The 21,157-nt window shown below is 40.0% G+C and overlaps 2 protein-coding genes across 7 annotated transcripts in view; one reads left to right on the top strand and one right to left on the bottom strand.

Annotated features, from left to right (window-relative positions):
• The window catches only part of NVL (nuclear VCP like), a 106,794-nt gene extending 99,845 nt beyond the window's left edge, over positions 1–6,949 (bottom strand). For 4 of the 6 annotated variants that reach the window (XR_010941449.1, XR_010941450.1, XM_067729640.1 and 1 more), the window contains exons 1-4: positions 6,815–6,949; positions 3,118–3,191; positions 1,306–1,358; positions 1,120–1,219 (exon numbers count right to left, since the gene is read on the bottom strand). Coding sequence is in view for 3 of the 6 variants with exons in the window: in XM_067729640.1 (XP_067585741.1) it covers positions 1,120–1,219; positions 1,306–1,358; positions 3,118–3,191; positions 6,815–6,871 (284 nt within the window). In the remaining 3 variants the exon portion in view is untranslated. The other 2 variants (XM_067729643.1, XM_067729642.1) reach the window with 2 other exon arrangements.
• A 1,215-nt stretch (positions 6,950–8,164) lies between these two features.
• CNIH4 (cornichon family member 4) overlaps positions 8,165–21,157 on the top strand; it is a 39,091-nt gene continuing 26,098 nt past the window's right edge. Inside the window, exon 1 of the mRNA XM_067729654.1 lies at positions 8,165–8,189. The gene's annotated coding sequence lies outside the window, so the exon portion shown is untranslated. The remainder of the gene's footprint in view (positions 8,190–21,157) is intronic.

The following is a 21,157-nucleotide window of genomic DNA, read 5'->3' as shown; positions in this document are numbered from 1 at the left end:
TCTGGGAAGATCCCACATGCCTCAGAGCAACTAAGCCCGTGTGCCACAACTACTGAAGCCCACGTGCCTACAGCCCGTGCTCCGCAACAAGAGAAGCCACCGCAATGAGAAGCCTGCGCACCACAATGAAGAGTAGCCCTGCTCGCCGCAACTAGAGAAAGCCCACGCACAGCAACCAAGACCCAGCGCAGCAAAAAATAAATAAATAAAATTTTAAAAAAAGAGTAAAGGAACTTAAAAAAAAAAGTACAGCTTACTGTATGTCGATTTTACTGCAACACAGTCATAAAAAACTCAACAATATCACTGCTTTTTTTTTTTTTTTTTTTTTTGCAGTATGCAGGCCTCTCACCTTCATGGCCTCTCCCGTTGCGGAGCAACAGGCTCCGGATGCACAGGCCCAGCGGCCATGGCTCATGGGCCCAGCCACTCCGCGGCACGTGGGATCCTCCTGGACTGGGGCACGAACCCATGTCCCCTGCATCGGCAGGCGGACCCCCAACCACTGCACCACCAGGGAAGCCCCAACAATATTACTTCTTAAACACAAAATTAATTGGTACCTTTTTATGTACGTGGCATTGTATTAGGGCAGAGAAAAAGAGAGCTAATGAGACAGTTCTGTTAGTAACACAAACACGTAAACAAATACTCTCAATATAATATGATAGACATGCTACACTAAATATCTATAACTAGGAGTTAAGGAAATGCTGAGAAAGGAGGAGTCCAAAAAGGCGTGAAAAAGCAATAACATAGCCTTTTGAAAGCTGACTCCTGCAGAAACTAACACACCATTGTAAAGCAATTATACTCCAATAAAGATGTTATAACCCCCCCACCCCAAAAAAGAAAGCTAACTCTTGAAAGCTGAATGAAAGTTCCAAAAGGGGTAATGAACACTCCAGCTACAGAAAACCACCCACACAAAGGCACAAAGAAAGAAGCTGACCTCTCTGGGGAACAGTGAGCATTCAGTGGTCTGAGGTAAAAGTCTGGACAGGTAAGTATCATGCTGGGCCTCACTGGCAATGAAGAGCCACTGAAGTTTTACAAGTAGAAATGTAACGTGATCAGGTTCATGTTTTAGGAAAAATGTCTCCATTCTATAATCCTTACTCATTATCCTCTTCACCATGTCTTGCTCTTTTAGCCAGATGTTCATCTTCTAATTCTGGTAGATCCTTAAGTTCCTTCTCACTACTAATTATGCTAAATACTGAAACGAAAAGAAAAATGCCATGAGCTAAAACAATTCTTTCTATGACTTTATTAATAATGCAGCTCTAACACTAAAAGACTCACCTTTTTCTACCTGAATCCTAAAAGCATTTCTTTTTCTTCGACCATAGTCTATACTGAAAAACATAACCAGAAGTTTAGTACAGTGGTCTCCACCAATATTTTCCCATTAAGCTCAATCTAAATTGAGAATATAAATTTGCTCTCATATATATATTTATATAATTATGTCACTGTATTCACACTGAATATATAATTATGTCACTGTATTCACACTGACCATAAACCTATTTTCAAACAACTTCTGAGTTTATATTTTTACAACTGTGTAATTTTTCTAGATTAGAAATAGGGTTATAGCAGCAGCAACATTGCCAGCTTGTACTGAAGAAGACAGAGAAGGGATGAAATGAAGGAAGGCCACTGGACTTCTTGGATTCCACAGGGCAGGCCAAAAGAGGAATGCAGCTGCGAACACATTTATCCTTCAAAAAAAGGAAAGAATGACTACAAAGGAGGCTCCGAAGGTGTCAGGGTTGCCACTGATACCACGCGCCCAGCGGACACAGGTCCAGGGAGAGGCACAGTCTCCCACTCGGTTCCAAATGGCAGGGCAGTCATCCCAGTGAGCCCACAGGACAGAGCACTGAGTCAAAGAGGATTATTCTTAAAGTTTAGTGGAATTTCCCCTGCTAGGTTTCGGACTTCCTTGAGACCATGACCCCTTTCTTCTTCCCAATTTCCCCGCTCTGGAATGAGAATGTCTATCGTATGCCTGTCCCATCATCATATTTTGGGAACAGATAACTTGTTGCCTGACTTCACAAGTTCACAGCTGGAGAGGAATTTCGCCTCAGGAGGAATCATACTTCCAGTCACACTCATACCTGAGTTAGATGATATTCAGATGAGACTGTGGATTTAGAGTTGATGTTGAAATTGGTTAAGACTTCCAGGGCCGCTGGGATGGAGGGAGTATATGTGCAAACAATAAAGACATGAATGTGGGGGGCAAGAGGGCAGAGTGTTATGGGCTCAACTGTGTCCCTCCAAAATTCGTATGTTTTAAGTCCTAACCCCCAGCACCTCAGGATGTGACTGCATTTGGAGGCATGGCCTTTTAAGAGGTAAATAAGGTAAAATGAAGTCATATGGGTGGGCCCTAATCCAACATGACTGGTGTCTTTATAAAAATAAGAGATTAGGATACAGACACACACAGAGGAAAGACCATGTAAAGACACAGGGAGAAGACAGCCACCTGTAAGCCAGGGAGAGAGCTCGAAAGAAACCAACCCTGACAATGCCTAGATCATGGACTTGGAGCCTCCACAACATTAGGAAATAAAATTTCTGTTGTTCAAGCCACCTACTCTGTGATACTTTCTTACAGCAGCCTTAGCAAACTAATATACAGACTAAGGAAGTCAAGAAAATAGAAATAGTGAAATACACAAAGCAGAGACAATTAGAGAGGCAACAGAGCAGAAGAAGTGGGATTAGAGGCACAAAAGGAGGATTTAATCTTCAGTGGAAAGACTACTCAAAGACTACTACACATTTTTAGATAGTCAGGAGACTGAGGGAGATCATGCCTAACGGTTTTAATTTTTTAATGAAGCAGGAAAAGCAGTATACTCCTGACCAGAGTCATGTGCGAAACATAAGCAGCAGCCATTCTCCTTAGCAACAAGGACGGCTCCTTACACATCACAAGTGCCTGATAAATGTTTGTATAGATAAACTGAATTCTAAACGTATGGACTGGTGAACTACTGCCAGCGGCTATTAATATCGGTTGGAAATTTAGGCAAGATGTAAACTTTAAAAATGGTAGGAAAGAAAAGCAAGAATCTGGAGACTACATTTCTTTACCTGTACATTCTTTGTAAATCGGATGCTAAGACTCCAGTGTCCACATATTTGCCACATCGGTTACTGGTGAGGTACTAAAACAGAAAACATGATAAATACAAGACAATATAGTTCAAACTCAGTGACTTTAATCGACAAGTAAGCGACTGAGCTACTCAAACATGTCATATGTTAATGTAAACTCTCCATTAATAAAGTATACTGGAAATACAAATAAAAATCACCAAATAATTATCAAATCTGAATCAAAGAATTTAATTAACATTATTAATCACTATGACAACACAACAATAATAACTAGGATAGCTATAAGGCAGTAAGTAGGTGAGGGCTTCTTATACCCTAGGTTCCCAAATATACCAGAACAAAGCACTCAACTTGTGAGAGCACCGAGGGATAATTTAAGTTTGAGGGAACACAGTAATATTCGGTATCTGTCCAACAGTGCAGGAACTACAGTTGCCCCTTGAACAGCACGGGTTTGAACTGCACCAGTCCACTTTCAGCAGATTTTTTTTAATAAATATGTATTACAGTACTGGGTGACCCAGGGCTGGTTGAATATGTCAACGCAGAACCACACATGGAGGGCCAACTGTACACTTATACACAGATTTTCAACTGAGTAGGGGTGGGGGTGGGGGGAGGTGGTCAGCACCACACCCCCGGATTGTTCCAGGGTCCACTGTACCAGCCTGAGACAATTCACAGCTGCAATATTAAATCACCTTTTGATGATGTCATATCTTTGCAAAACTGGCTTTTTAAGCATTTGCTGTAATAAAAATCAAAGTGGCCGTGCTCCGCAACAAGAGAAGCCACCGCAATGAGAAGCCCGCGCACCGCAACGAAGAGTGGCCCCCGCTCGCCGCAACTAGAGAAAGCCCACGTGCAGCAACGAACACCCGATGCAGCCAAAAGTAAATAAATAAATAAATTAATTAATTAATTTTAAAAAAGAAAAGAAAAAATCAAGGTGGAACACGAAATGAGAGGAGCAGTGTCAATCTGATCCGAAGGTATGAGAAGTTGTGCTGTGCCCAATGGACTCACAAATCCCACTAGTAAATAACTGTGGTTATTTTAAGAATGAAATACAAATGCATTAACTTTCCTTGCACTTTTTGTATTATTTGTTCAAAAAGCTAATAAGTTATTTGGACTAAATAGTTATTAAGTTGCCTGAACCTAACTACTTAATAAACAAACCCATTAGGTATTACTTTGGGCCTAGTAGCATCGTGAAAAAAATTACTAAGAAACTAAGGGCCTGGTAAACCTGTTCTAGGGGCCTTTTACACATTATCTCTTTTAGTACTCACAATGCTATGAGGTAGATGTCAATCTCCCCCCATTTTATAGGAGGCTTTAAAAGGTTAGTTACTTGCTCACCAGCACATAAGTTACACGGCCAGATTTCAAACCTGGAAGGTCTAACCATCAACTCTCAAGTTTCACTACTTGCTAGTTATCCAGTCTAGGTTCCCCATTTCATACAGCAATTTCTTCTCAAGGATCCCTAACACATAAGAACAGTCTCTGCATAAATGCCTCCAATGACAAGAGACTAGGTATCCACAGCTGGACCGTTCTTGTTAATCTTCCCCTTCTCTGAACTCCTATAACATGCTGTCATTTACCACAGTTAATCTTGAATTATACATATACATGTATATCTCATACCCACTGCAAACCAAAACGCAACAGAACTAAAACCACTTTAATCTGCTAAGTCTTAGAGTAATTTGTTATACAGCAATAGATAACTAATATGCTAGTTAAAAGGAGGCAAGTGTACTACTTGTGGGAAGATGTCTAAAACATACTGCTAAGTGAAACAAGCAGGCAGCAGAATAGATGCAGATGAGCCCATGTGTGTGATTAAAAAAAATTAATACATCTATAAGTGCATATATGCATACAAAATTTTAAGAAAGATACAACAGAAACTCTCCCTGATTACCTGTGGAGAAATGGAGTGGAGATGAAAGGAATTCTTTCTTTTCATTTTATACCCTCCCTCTTATGGTTTTATTTTAAACCATAAGAACCTACTACTTTTATAATGAACCAAAGTAAAAGCAAGAGAGGAAAACTGCTAATGTCAAATGCTGAAGAGCAGTCAAGTGTGGCAAGGACTGAGAAGAGGCCACTGGATTTAGCCATTAGGAGTCACTGCTCAGAGACCTGAATAAAGTGAAGGAGCAAGTTGTGCAAACATCCAGCGGAAGAGTAATTGAGACGGAGTGAACTACAACAGCGAAAGTCCTGTGCTTGGCATGTTTGAGAAGGTCCGTGTATGTAAGACAAGGCAATCAAGGGAGAGATCGAAAGGGACAAAAAGGTAGATGGGGCCAAAGTACATAGGGCTATTTCGGATGGATTTTACTCCAAACGTCTGAAAGTCCACCACAGGGTTTTGAGCAGGGCCCTGGCAAACCAATTTTCCCTCTAAAAGGATCTTCCTGGCTGCTCTGTGGGGAACAGACTTTAAGTAAAACCAGAATCAGAGAGATCAATTGGGAAGCTACTGCAATACTCTAATAGGGAGTGTGATATGGACTAGCATGTTGGAGGAGATGGTAAAAAGTGGTTAGGTTTGAAGTATATTTTGAAGGTAAAGCCAAATAGGTTGCTGATTAATTGGTTACAGGAAGCAAAAGTCAGAATGAGTCTTAAGGTTTTTGGCCTTAACAAATGGATGTTATTTACTGAGATAAAGAACACTAAGAAAGGACAGGTTTGGAGGAGAATATCAAAAGTTTAGTTTGTATACGTTAAGTTGAAATATCTATCAGACACTCAAGAGGAGATGTTGAGTAGGCAGCCAGACGTATCAATCTGGAATTCAAGATAAAATCTGCATTGGATTATAATATAAATTTAGAAGTCATGAATGTGTAAATAGTATTTAAAGGTACTAGACTGCATGAGATCACCTAGAAGTGTGGATGGATAAGAGAGAAGTACGAGGATAACGGAAGAGAAGGTAAGAGCACAGGTGCTCAAAGGTACTTCCAACAGATGATAGGAAGAGACAGATCCAAAAAGGAGACTGTACAGTGGCCGGAAAAGTAAAAGAGACAGAAGGAGAGTATATAGCTCTTAAAGTATCTGTCTCTCTTTCTAACTAAGATTGCGTGCTGACTATACCATTCCAAGACATTTACCACACAATGCATTCCACTGGTGATTATGAAAATGAAAAAAAACGTAGGTAAAGTGCCCATTATAAAGTCAGATCCAGAGTACCTGTTTTTACTGTGTCCCAACCCGACCCCAAATTTCCTGAGAATGGAAATTTACGTATTCTTCATGGTCCCCAAAGCGCTTCGCCCACACGGGCTTTCGAAGAATGTTTCCGTCCCTACTTCACAAGACAGGAAGATTTAAACTCAAAGGCCATCTGCACTCTCCTTGCTGATCTGCACTGAGGTCAAGCAGATCCGGGCTGGGCCCCATCAAGCCGCAGCCTCCCACGATCTCGGGCTGCTCCGTGAAACCCCGACCCACAGTGAGAAGGGAAGGCCTCGAACCGCTCGCAAAGAAGCGGAGTTGTCAACAGCTCCACGCCCGCACCGAGACTAGAGCAGGCGGCTAATCGGGTTCGAGCTGGGAGCCCCCCGAGAAGGGGCCTGCGGTGACCCTGGGCACCGAACGCGGACCACTGTGAGGCCTGGCCGTTCGGGATACACACCTGGACGACGCGCTGCTTCAGCTTATTATCCACAAACCTCGCGGGCCTGGGCTTCATCGCTTCTGCTTCCGTCGCCGCAGCCTGGGCTTCACGTGAACCGAGGGCCTCCCCGAGGCTGCCCGCGGCGAACGCCGGGCCGGCTTCCCCGAGAAATGCTCCCCAAGCCGGCCTAGCCCGTGCCGTTCGCCTCAGGAGTTTTGTATGGCGAGTGAGGAAAAAAAACTACCGAAAACACACAGAGAAGACTTGAAAGCAGTAGGGAGTTTCTAGGAGTCTTATCTTACAGGCTTGTCCGAGAGGCCCTGGAAGACAAGGACCCGTTTGAACACGCTCAACTTTATTGTTCCCAACTGTGAGGTGAAGCGCATAGGCGGCTGCGGGGAGGTTAGTGCGGGCGCCTGGTCCCACGCATCTGTTTGTAGCCTGTTTCGGTTGTCAGATTCTAGGCGTTCCAGGCGCACCGTTTGCGAATGTAAAGTTAATCTTGACTTAGAATCTTAACAAAACAAAAACTAGATACTTGGGACGATTAGATCAGGATAAAAACACACCGCCACCCTGCTGCTTGCTTTCCCACCCAGTGACGCGCATTACTGAGACCCGACAAAGGGGCTTGGTGTCAAAAGAGAAGGAAAGATTAGCTTACCCAGATAACCAAATCATCTGTTACATTTGGAAATTACTTGCTATTATGGTATTTTCGACAGATAATTCATTGAGCACATCCAGTGGCAGACTCCATCTTGGCTTAGAAACTGCCCAGAATTTTATTAAACGTATGTGTTTGCCCGCAAGAAGTTCATCTTGCAGCGAAGGAGACACAAATAAAGGAACCATTATCAAAAAATTTACTGGCTTTAGTTTCTGTTTGTTTGCTTGTTTTAATCGTGTTTTCAGTATTCTTATTTGAGGTCTTACTTGGCTTATGGCAATATTAAGTGTGGCCTAAGTAGTGATGGAATTAAGAGAAGATGGTGAGATGTTGACAGTGTGGATAAAGCATGTTGCCTGCCATTTTAGTAAACAAAGGATATTGTGGCCATAAAGCCATCAACCACTCTTGCTGCCCCCAGTGGTGCACCCTGAGAGGAATTCAGGATGGAGAAAAACAGGATACTGACCCTAGATAGTTAAGGTGCATATCAAAGGTATAATTTCAATAAGGCCAGACTCTTGCATCTTCCCGTACATAAAAAAGCACTAAAATCATTGACTTGAGATGTCTGTTTTTTGTGATTAGCGGTAATCTTTTGATGTTCAACTAAAGGTTTTTGTTTTTGTTTTCAGCAAAACTTCCTATGCATCCTGGCTCCTCCCTTACCTCTTTGGATCACACAGCTATCGCAGAGGCTGGTTCCCAGGGGTATAGTCCTCAGTAAGTCTGCCAAATAAAACATAATCCTCAACTTTTAGGGTATGCATTTTTTCAGTCGACAACAGATAATCTTCTAGCCAGGGTACCACTGACTTACTTTCTGTTCAGAGTTTAGAGTATAACACTGTTCTTTTTAATGGTTGTTATCTGTATACTGGATGAAGTATAGATTCTCACTCTGATATTCAAAACATTGGGCAACGTGGCTCCAACTTCATTTCCTACTTCTTCACTATATAGGTACTCTGCTTTTAGCTAAGCAGCATTGCCTGCATTTATTCAGCCAATGAATATTTATTGAAGACCTACTATGTCACAGGCACTGAGTACAGCTATGAAGAAACAGAAAAGATTCCTGCTTCTATGGGACTTATAGTTCTATTGGAAGGTAATAATGATAAACAGATAAATAAATTATACACAGCACTTTGCTTTCACTGACATTTCCTCTTATCTACAATGTCCTTCCTGGCCAGCCTATGAGTTTCAGCATCCTAACTAACCATTCCCTTACAGCCTTTCCTGATATTTCCTTTTATTAAAATCTCCACCCAGTGAAGCCTCCTTTCATTCATTCAACAAGTATTTACTGAATACCTACCAGTATAAGTCCCTGCCCTGCCCGTGAGTCTTGTGGGGAAAAGCAAAATAATTATAATTGTAACTTTTATAATATTTTAAATTAGATTAAGTATTTACGTGCTTGATTAAACTTTAGTGAAGATTCCTTACAGCAAATAGCACAAATATACTCATTGCCCAGTAACTTTTTAAATGTAATTTTATTCTGTGCATACCACATGTACCACATAGAATAAAACAGGCTAAAGGGCCCAGCAGCATTACAACATATACCAAGCAGCATAGTGTATTAGTCTATAATTTGTTGGAGAGTACTATTCTACACTTAGGGTCAGCTTCATGGGTGTGTGATCTGTGCAGCCGCAAAGGGCTTTGTGCTCAGAAGGGCTCCACGCTTGGTTTAATGCTCTACAGTTGCTATCTTGAAATTCTTAATACTGTTTGAACAAGTGGCCCCTTATTTTAATTTTGCATTGGGCCCTGAAAATTATGTAACTCATTTGGACCTTAAGTACTCTAGAATGCAAACTTGTTAAGGGCAAGCAGTGTGTTTTTCACCTATTTACTGCATCAGGTGCAGTAGGCGATAACTGAAAGTAAGTTAATACTAGGCATCAATAACTGTAGGCTAGAACATTTTCCATTGGAATTATTTCCAGTAATCATTGCCCTGAAGACAATTTTACCTTAATTCCAGGGTTTAGATTTTACAGTACCATATACCTAAACGAAAAACATTACTGAATAGTAACTTGAGTGCATATATATCTCAAGAACTTCCTGCAGTAATTGAATTGTCCTCCATTCTTTAATGGTGCAACCCCACCTAGTGGTAGTGGCACATTTCACCTTCTGTTCATCATACCTTTGCCCTCCCAAATTTTGTATCTCACTAGCAAACAGCCTCTTGTCTAATTGTGCTGCTTAATTAGGGTGATCTATGTCCTGATTTACTCAAGAGAGTCCCGATTTTTGCCTCTTGATCAAGCACAATTATTAACAGTATTCCTTTTGTGGAAATAAATGAAAGTCACCCAAATGAGAACAGGCAAAGACTATTCAGAGCTTGATAATAGCAAGGGAGTTGGCCACCATCACTTGCATTTTGGCAGACACTCAAAGGCAGGTAAAGGATTGGGAAAGCTTTATAGCTGAAAAAGGGAAGGTTTCAGATATACCCTGATTGAAGACTGTTGGTATGGGGAAGCTCTAGGAGGGCTAACTAAAAGCAGGGCGTCCTATGTGACTAGTTAGGGGAGTATATTTGGCTTTCTCTGGTGAGTCCTAAGTTTGAAGCAGGGACGAAAATTAGAGAAGCTGTCAGTGGAGTTCTGGACATTTGGGGCCAATGCTACAGGGTTTATTTTTTGGCTTCCCGGATTATTTGCTAGAGATATTGTTCTGACTTCCTACAAGTCCAACCTGTAGATAGCAGGCTGGCTTCCTGGTTTGGTACCTGCAGATAGTAGGTTGGTTTCCTGGACTGGTTGCTGCAGATTGTAAGTCAGAGTATTGTTTTGTTTTTTATTTTTTTTTACAGGGTCTGGCCATTGTTTATTTGTATATTCAGTTTCTCATCTTTATCTCTCATAGAGTTCCAGTTTGGACAATTAATTATATGGTCATCAATGTGTAATAGGAACATGGAGAAAAACGGTGAGAGTGTGCATGACCGAGGTTCCTTACCAAGGTTCAAAAAGGAGGTTGCCTGCTTGCTGGGAGCTGGAGACTGAGTCTGTATCCATGTTTCCTGAGGTTAAGAAAAAAAATCTTTGATTTGATTTATTTTAATTCCGATTTCTAATCAAGTTTGTTCTCCTTTGAGATAAATGCCTCATTCATGTCTCTAATTTTGAATAGAATAAAAATAATATCTGAGCTGGCATTTTATGCATTCGATCTACAAACGTTTGTCTACTACATAGCAGTTACTATGCTAAAGTCAGAGGATACAGTGATGATCAAACAGATATGGTCTGGGAACTTATGTTCTAGTGAGAGGGTCAAGCGGTGGGCTGGCAAAACAATTAACATATAATTACAAAAATGAAAAATAATGAGGATTTCATAGCCCTTGGAACTGTACCTTTTATATAGGTTTTCAGTGAATGATTGCTAAGTAAATGAATGAAAATTGTGACATAAATAATCAGGGTACTGTGATAAAGAATAGCAAAAGCAGCCTACCTCAGTCTCAGTAGTTAGCAGAAGAATTTCTGAGAATGTGACATGTGAGAACCTTAAAGATAGCAGAACTGGTTGCTGAAAGAGAATTTCAGATAGAGAGAGTGTGCAAAGTCCCTAAAGCAGGAAAGATGTTGACCTGTTCTAGGAAGAGAAAGAGAGAAAATATACTTCTTTCTTGTTTAAATCACCAGTATTTGAGGTTTCTGTCATTCACAACCAACATTAATTTGAGTGGATATGGGTAATCTGGAGGAATTTCAAAAGTTGAGTCTAAGATTAATGTGAAAGAACAAATGGTCAAGAAGAGCAAAAGATTCTTGAATAAGAATTCAATATCATTACTCTTTTTTTTTAAAAAAAACTCTATTGATGTATCTTTTATCTATAATAAAATGTGTCCATTTTAGTGTATGGTTCAATATTTTAAAAATTGAGGTAAAATTAACATAAAATTCACCATTTAAACTATATCACAGATAAAATTTAGTGGCTTTAAGTATATTTACAGTGTTGGGCCAGTATCATGAATACACAGTTCGAGAACATTTTCATCATCCCCAAAAGAAGCCCCATATACCTTAACCAATCACTCCCAGTTCCTCCCTTTTCCCAGCCCCTGGAAAACACTAAGCTACTTTTTTTTTTTAATAAATTTTTTTATTTTATTTATTTTGGCTGTGTTTGGTCTTCGTTGCTGTGCGTGGGCTTTCTCTAGTTGTGGCGAGCGGGGGCTACTCTTCGTTGCGGTGCGCAGGCTTCTCATTGCAGTGGCTTCTCTTCTTGCGGAGCACGGGCTCTAGGCACACGGGCTTCAGTAGTTGTGGCACATGGGCTCAGTAGTTGTGGCGCACAGGCTCAGTAGTTGTGGTGCACGGGCTTAGTTGTTCTGCAGCATGTGGGATCTTCCCGGACCAGGGCTTGAACCTGTGTCCCCTGCATTGGCAGGCGAATTCTTAACCACTACACCACCAGGGAAGCCCTGAGCTACTTTTTATCTCTATGGATTTGCCTATTATGGACATTTCATATGCATGGAATCATACAATATGTGACTTTTTGCATCTGGCTTCTTTCACTCAGCATAATTTCTTTCCAAGGTTTATCCAGGTTGCAGCATGTACTGGTACTTCATTCTTTTTTTTTTTCATTCCTTTTTGTGGTTGAATAAGATTTCATTGTATAGATACGTCACATTTTACTTATCAATTAATCAGTTGGTTGACATTTAGGATTATTTCATCTTTTTAGCTTGTAAGAATAATGCTGCTATGAGCATTTGTATACAAATTTTTCTATGAATACCTGGTTTCAGTTTTTTTGGGTATATACCTAAGATTGGGATTGCTAGGTCATGTGGGCATTCAATGTTTATCTTTTTGAAAAACAACCAAACTGTTTTCCACAGGAGCTGCACTATTTTACATTCCCACCAGCAGTGTATGAAGGTTCCAGTTTCTCCATATCCTGCCCAAACCTTTTTTCTGTCTTTTTATTTTCTTAATTACAGCCATCCTAGTGGGTGTGAAATGATAATCTCATTGTGATTTTGATTTGCATTTCCCTAAAGTTAATTTCTTAATAGCTGCCCTGGAAAGTACAATTAAACATGTTAATTTATAACAATTTACTTTGAATAAACTTTGCTGCTACTATATATATAGCTTTGTCCCCCTCATTACCTTGTCACATATTACATATTTATACATTGTGTGCCCATCAATAGCTTTATAGTTTTATGTAGCTGTATTTTAAATCATATAGGAAAGAAAGAAGAATTACAAACCAAAATTAAATTAATACCGACTTTTAAATTTGCTTATGTAGTTACTTTTACCGGAATTCTTTATTTCCTCATATGGTTTCAAGTTAATGTCCTTCATTTCAGCCTAAAGGACTGACACCCTTTACCTTTTTTGTAGGGCAGGTCTACTGGCAAAGAAATCTCTCAGTTTTTGTTTATCTGGGAATGTCTTTATTCTTGCTTCATTTAAAAACATTTTAAATTTCAGTAAAAAACGTGTAACAGAGTTTACCATCTTAACCATTTCTAAGTGTACATTTTAGTAGTGTTAGTCATATTAACATTGTTGGGCAACACATCTCTAGAACTTTTTCCTCTTGCAAAACTGAAACTCTGTATGCATTGAACAAAAAGTCCCCATTTCCTCTTCAACCCAGCCCCTGGAAACCACCATTCTACTCTCTGTTTCTATGAGTTTGACTACTAGAGTATCTCATATAAGTGGAATCATTCAGTATTTGTCTTTTTGTGGTGGCTTATTTCAACTTAGCATAATATCGTAAAGGTTTATCCATGTCATAGCATGTGACAGGGTATCCTTCTTTTGAAAGGCTGAATAATGTTCTATTGTATACCACATTTTCTTTATCCATTTATCTGTCAAGGGACATTTGGGTTGTTTTCACCTCTTTGCTACTGTGAAAAATACTGCAGTGGTGTGCAAATATCCCTTCAAGATTTTGCTTTCAATTCTTTTGTATATATACCCAGAAGTGAGATTGCTGGATCATATGGTAATTCTATTTTGAATTTTTTAAGAAACCTCCATTCTGTTTTTTATAAGGGCTGCACCATTTTACATTCTCATCAACGGTACACAAGAGTTCCATTTTCTCCATATCTTCACCAATACTTGGTATTTTCTGTTTTTTTTTTTTTGACAGTGGTCAACCTAGTGGGTGTGAAGAAATATCTCATTATGGTTTTGATTTGCCATATACTGATTATTAATGATGTTGAGTATCCTTTCATATGCTTGTTGGCTATTTGTATATCTTCTTTGGAGAAATGTCTATTTGAGTTCTTGCCTATTTTGTAATTGGGTTATTTGGTTTTGTGTTGTTGATTTGCAGTTCTTTATATATTCTCGATGTTAATCCCTTATCAGATATATGATTTCAAATACTTTCTTCCATTCCATTGGTTACCTTTTCACTCTGTTGTTTCCTTTGATGCACTGTGTTTCCTTTAAAACACAGAAGTTTTAAAGTTTGATATAGTTCCATTTGTTTATTTTTTTGCTTTTTTTCCCTGTGCTTTTGGTGTCATATGCAAGAAATCTTTGCCAAATCCAATGTCATGAAGCTTTCCTATATGTTTTCTTCTAGGCATTTTATATTTTTAGGTCTTATGTTTTACTTTTTAAGGATAGTTTTGTTGGATCTAGAATTCTTCATTTAGAATTTTGTTGTGTTTTGTTTCTTTTCTTTCAGTACTTTAATTATGTTATCCCAGTGTCTTCTGGTGTCTGTGATTTTTTTGATCAGAAATCAGCTGTTCATCTTATTGAGGTTCCCTTGTACAAGACTAGTCACTTCTCTCTTGCTGATTTTGGAATTCCACCTTTGGCTTTAAATAATTTGATTACAATGTGTCTTGGTGTGAATCTCTTTGAGTTTTCTTTCAGAGTTTCTACTTGGTATTTGATGCGCTTGTTGAATGTGTATTTTTTTTTGGCTGTGTTGGGTCTTCGTTGCTGCATGTGGGTTTTCTCTAGCTGCAGTGAGTGGGGGATGCTCTTCGTTGTGTTGCACAGGCTTCTTGCTGTGGTGGCTTCTCTTGTTGCAGAGCACGGGCTCTAGGTGCATGGCTTCAGTAGTTGCAGCACCTGGGCTCAGTAGTTGCAGCACGTGGGACCTAGAGCACGCAGGCTTCAGTAGTTGCAGCGTGTGGGCACAACAGTTGTGGCGTGCAGGCTCTAGGGCGCATGGGCTTCAGTAGTTGTGGTGCGTGAGCTCAGTAGTTGTGGCTTGCGGGCTCTAGAGTGCAGGCTCAGTAGTTGTGGCACACGGGCTTAGTTGCTCCGCGGCACATGGGATCTTCCTGGACCAGGGATTGAGCCTGTGTCCCCTGCATTGTTAGGCAAATTCTTAACCACTGCACCACCAGGGAAGTCCCTGGATGTGTAGATTCATGTCTTTCATCAAAGTTGAGAAGTCATTGGTCAGTATTTTTTTTGTGTGTGTGGTACGCGGGCCTCTCACTGTTGTGGCCTCTCCCGTTGCGGAGCACAGGCTCCAGACGCGCAGGCTCAGTGGCCGTGGCTCACAGGCCCAGCCGCTCCGCGGCATGTGGGATCTTCCCAGACCAGGGCACAAACCCGTGTCCCCTGCATCAGCAGGCGGACTCTCAACAACTGCACCACCAGGGAAGCCCGGTCAGTATTTTTTGAAATATACTTCCTATTCTTTTCTCTCTCTCCTCTTCTGGAACTACCATTATACATGTTAGTACCTTTGATAATGTCCCACAGGTTTCATATAAGCTGACTAGTTTTCTTTATTCATATTTCTTTCTGCTTCTCAAAGTAGGTAATTTCAATTGACTATTCTTTAAGTTTGCAGATTTTTTTTCTGCCTACCTAAATCTGCTGTTAAAACCCTCCAGTGAATTTTTCATTTCAGTTATTTTACTTTTCAACTCCTTAATTTCTATTTGATTCTTTTTCATAATTTCTATCTCTTTATTAATTTCTGTATTTGGTGAGACATCATTCTCACAGTGTCCTTTAGTGTGTTTGTAAATGGTTTTCTTTAGATTTTTGAGCATGTTTTAAATAGTTTATTTAAAATCTTTATTTATTTAAAAAAATTATTTATTTTATTTTAGTTACTTTTGACTGCATTGGGTCTTCATTGCTGTGCACGGGCTTTTTCTAGTTACGGCTAGCAGGGGCTACTCTTGGTTGTGATGTGCAGGCTTCTCATTGCGGTGGCTTCTCTTGTTTCGGAGCACAGGCTCTAGGCACGCAGGCTTCAGTAGTTGTGGCACGCAGGCTTCAGTATTTGTAACGTGGGCTTAGTAGTTGTGGCTCACAGGCTCTAGAGCACAAGCTCAGTAGTTGTGGCACACGGGCTTAGTTGCTCTGCGGCATATGGGATCTTCCCAGACCAGGGCTCGAACCTGTGTCCCCTGCATTGGCAGGCAGATTCTTAACCACTGCACCACCAGGCAAGTCCCTAAAGTCTTTGTTTATTAAATCCAGTGTCTGGGCTTCCTCAGAGACAGTTTCTGTTAATTTCTTTGCATCTTGTGTATTGGCCTACTTTCTTATTTCTTTGCATGCCTCGTTTTTTTTTGTTGTTGTTGTTGAAAACTGGACATTTTGAATGTTATAATAAGACAACTCCCTCCCCAGGTTTTATTGTTTCAGCTTGTTGTAATTGTTATTTGCCTGTTTAGTACTTTTCTGAACTAATTTTATTAAGTCTGTATTCTTTGTTGTGTGTGGCAACTAAGGTCTCTGTTCCTTTAGTTTAGTGGCCAGCTAGTGATTCAACAGAGATTTTCTTAACTGCCAAAATTTAGCTGTTTTTTTCTTGTTGTTTTTGTCTCAGTGCTGTAACCTTCTGACTAGTTTCTGAGGTTTTGATAAAGTTGATTCTGACAGTTTTTGCCAGTTTATTTTTGGATATTTTGTGGAGAGAGATATTTTTGGAGTTCCTTACTCCACCAGCTTTACTGATGTCACTCAAATTCGATTGGTTTTGACAATATGTGGACCTGTATAATCAGTACAAAGATAGAGATCATTTCTATCAACCCTGAAATGTTACCTTATGCCTCATCCCAGTCAATCCACTGTCCCCTAGATATAGGCCACCAGTGAAATGTTTTCTGTTACTTTATATTAGATTTTAATTTGTCAAGTTTCATATAATAGAATCATATAGTATGTATTCTTTTGTTTCTGATTTCTTTTGCTCAATGTAATATCTTTGAGATTTATCCATGTTTTGCATAATATCAGTAGTTTGTTGTTTTTATTGCTGGGTAGTATTCCATCGTATGTTTACACCACAATTTTTTCTTACCCATTTGTCTATTCACAATTGTTGGGTGATTTCTATTTTTTTTATTTTCTCCACTATTTTATTTTATTTTTTTTAATTTATTATTTATTTATTTATTTTTATTTTTGGCTGCATTGGGTCTTTGTTGCTGCACGTACGCCTTCTCTAGTTGCGGCGAGTGGTGGCTACTCTTTGTTGCGGTGCACGGGCTTCTCATTGCGGTGGCTTCTCTTGTTGCGGAGCACAGGCTCTAGGTGTGCGGGCTTCAGTAGTTGTGGCACATTGGCTCAAAAGTTGTGGCTCATGGGCTCTAGAGCGCAGGCTCAGTAGTCGTGGCTCACGGGCTTAGCTGCTCCGCGGCATGTGGGATCTTCCCGGACGGGCTGGAACCCGTGTCCCCTGCCTTGGTAGGCGGGTTCTTAACAACTGCGCTACCAGGGAGGTCCCTCTCCACTATTTTAAAGTGCACCTTTTTAATATTACATTACCTCAGATATTCGAATGTCTTTTCTTTATATTTTATTTTGTTCAGTTGGTAGTTTGCTTCTGTCAGTGCTTCCCTCATTCATGAACAAATTTTTTCCCTATTAAGTTCAGACCTTAGAAATCTATCCTGTGTGTGTAGTGTAAATGTGCGTGTGAATGAGATCAAATACAAGCATGGCCCTGAATGGGAATTCTGATTCCTTTTGGGTGACTCTTTTTTCTATCCAAAGTAAAGCTTCCTTGATACTTCCATATGCTTTTTATGTCTCTATTAATCCTCAACTCTGCTTATAAATGGAGCTGTTCTATAGGATTCCTGTAATTTATGCCATTCCTCTCCTGCATATGAGGTTTTGGTCTTAGATTTACTTTCCTAGTTGGACATTGAAGTCTCAGCTTGTGATGATTGCAGTCTATACATAGCTAAAATTCTCTCATGAGATTTTCAGCCCTGTTTTAGTGCTTTACTCTGATTTGGGTTTATGAAACTAGGGTAATCCCACCTTTTAATTTATTACCTTAGTGTTTATTTTTTATGCTTCATTTTCTGTGACATTTCTTTGTGTTTGGCACTAGATGGAAGACATGTAAGTTATATGTCAGCTTGGTTAATTGATATAATGTTCAATCAATATCAGTTGAATTTTTCCCTTAGAAGACTGAGGATGTTGCGTTCCTGCTTTACTGCGTATGGGGTCACCAATGAAAAGTTTCATCCCAGTCTTTTCCTTTTGTACTTTTAGGTTTTATAGTTAGGTCTGGTTCCATTTTGAGTTAATTTGTGAATGAGGTGAGGATTATGGGCCAAGGTTCATTTTTTGCCTATGGATATCCAATAGTTACTGAATAACATGTTCTGGAAAAGATTATTCAATTGTCTTTGCATCTTTATCAAAAAAGATATATTGACCACATATATGTGTGTCTTTTATGAATATTCTATTTTGTTCCATTTACCTATGTGTCTCTATTTTTATTAATATCACAATGTCCTTTTTTAAAATTTTATCTATTTATTTATTTATTTTTGGCTGTGTTGGGTCTTTGCTGCTGCATGCAGGTTTTTCTAGTTGCGGCAAGCAGAGGCTACTCTTTGTTGCGGTGCATGGGCTTCTCATTGCAGTGGCTTCTCTTGTTGCAGAGCATAGGCTCTAGGCACATGGGCTTCAGTAGTTGCAGCATGCAGGCTCAGTAGTTGTGGTGCACGGGCTTAGTTGCTCCGCAGCATGTGGGATCTTCCCGGAGCAGGGCTCGAACCCATGTCCCCTGCATTGGCAGGCAGATTCTTAACACTGTGCCACTAGGAAGTCCCACAAAGTCTTGATTGCTATAGATTTTAACATATCTTGAAATCAGGTAATGTGAATTCTTCAACTTTGTTTTTCAAAATTGTCTTGGCTATTATATTTCCTTTGCATTTTCACATACATTTTAGTATAAGGTTGATACTTCTATAAAAGAAATCCTGCTATTTTTTCTTTTTAATTTTAATTTTATTTTTGGCTGCATTGGGTCTTCGTTGCTACACACAGGCTTTCTCTAGTTGTGCCGAGCAGGGGCTACTCTCCATTGCAGTGCACAGGCTTCTTATTGCAGTGGCTTCTCTTGTTGCGGAGCATGGGCTCTAGGTAGGTAGGCTCAGTAGTTGTGGCACACAGGCTCAGTAGTTGTGGCACACGGGCTTAGTTGCTCCACGGCATGTGGGATCTTCCCCGACCAGGGATTGAACCTGTGTCCCCTGCATTGGCAGGCAGATTCTTAACCACTGTGACACCAGGGAAGTCCCCCTGCTATGGTTTTGATTAGAATTTCATTGAACCTATAGACCAGTTTTGGAGGAATTGACATTTTAACCATTTTGAGTATTCTAATCCACAACATGCTTTATCTCTCTATTCATTAAATGTTTGATTTATTTCATGAATGTTTTGTAATTATCACAAAAAGATCCTGGAGATAATTTATTAGATTTATCCCTAAAATATCTCATGCTTTTCTGGTGATATTGTAAGTGGTACTGTTTTTAAATTTTCATTTCTAACTGTTAATTGGTAGTATATAAAAATGCACTTGGTTCTTGTGTATTGACTTTGTGTCCTCCAACCTTGTCAATAAGACAATCTACACAGACAAAATTAATATCCTCCTTTCCAGCCCGTAAGTATTTTTTCTTCCCTTATTGTACTGACTAGACATAGCAGAGAACAGAAAGGAGGCACAACACTGAAAACAAGAAGATTAAGTGAAAGTCTTCAAATATGAAACCACAGTTCCATTTCCCCATTTGTCTCTCAGAACACTAGCAGCCTGGCTTATACTACTGTAGTCAAGAGCTTGGATTCTTTTCTGGAATAACTGCAGGTCCCTAGGGAAAAGATCCACATTTGAGGAGGTGAGAGTCAACCACTGATCAACTAGGTCATGACTGATCAACACACATGAAACCATTAATCAACCAGCCCTGCCCATCCACACTGAGCTTCCAACCACCTTTTTTTTTCTTTTGGCCATGCCGCATGGCTTGTGGGATCTTAGTTCCCTGACCAGGGCTCGAACCTGGGCCCTCGGCAGTGAAGGCATGGAATCCCAACCACTGGACTGCTAGGGAATTCCCCCAACCACCTTTTTAGTGTTTGGGTTTTTTTTTAACATATGCAAAGACTGTCAAGGATCAAAGTGTGCTTGCCAGTAATCAGCAACATGAACTGAAGAGACCAAAACAAAGTAATGGGGGAAGAGAAGAGAGGAAACAGAGGCAAAGCACAGAGCAAAATATTTAAAGTATACTAAAATTTATACCCTCATAGAAATGAGAAGATTCTGTATCACTGAAATAAGAAGAGGATGCTATAAAAAAGAACAATCAGAGGACAAAACACAAAATACAGCAGGGATGGAAAGAGGAGAGGAAATAGCCTCAGGCTAGGAGGTCTCAATTATAATTAAAAGAAGTTTTATGAAGCTAGAAGGGAGAAAGCAGAAATAAAAAATAATAATCAAAGAAGTACGGACTTCCCTGGTGGTACAGTGGTTAAGAATCTGCTTGCCAATGCAGAGGACATGGGTTCGAGTCTTGGTCTGGGAAAATCCCACATGCCACGGAGCAACTATGCCCGTGAGCCACAACTACTGAGCCTGCGCTCTACAGCCCGCGAGCCACAACTACTAAGCCCTCATGCCACAACTACTGAAGCCCACACACCTAGAGCCTGTGCTCTGTGACAAGAGAAGCCACTGCAAGGAGAAGCCTGCGCACCACAACGAAGAGTACCCCTGCTCGTCACAACTAGAAAAAGCCCATGCACAGCAACGAAGACCCAGTGCAGCCAAAAATAAATAAATAAAATAAATAAATTTATAAAAAAAGAAAACAAATGAACTATTTTAAAAAATAATCAAAGAAGCAACCCTTGAAATGTATCAGAACTGGAAGGCATGAGTATTTATATTCAACAAGCCTACTGAGTGCCTTGCACAATGAAGAAGACATGTTATCATGACATTTTAGCAGGTCAGGGCTAAGAGAAGATCCTAAATCTTCCAGGGAGAACAAATAGGATACATCCATAGTATCAAGAATTTTAGAACGGCACAAAATTTTCAATGTGTGCACTAATACAAGCTAGAAAACAGTAGAGTAATGGTGTCAAAATTATTCTGGAAAATAATTTTCAACCTATAATTCTGTACTAATTCAAGGTAGGAGTAGAACGAAGCTATCCTTAGACATACTATGCTTCTATGTATCCTTACATCCATGTATCCTTTCTCCAGAATCTACTGAAAGAAGCCATCCAGCAAGTGAGGGAACAGTTCAATTTGAGAAGCAAATGTATATTCTGCTCTTGAAGTGATCTTAGATATCAATTACATCCAGTTGATTGATGGTATTATTGGGA

This window comes from Pseudorca crassidens, chromosome 2, assembly GCF_039906515.1.
Source record: "Pseudorca crassidens isolate mPseCra1 chromosome 2, mPseCra1.hap1, whole genome shotgun sequence".
NCBI lineage: Eukaryota > Metazoa > Chordata > Mammalia > Artiodactyla > Delphinidae > Pseudorca > Pseudorca crassidens.
This window is presented reverse-complemented; position numbering and strand designations above follow the sequence as displayed.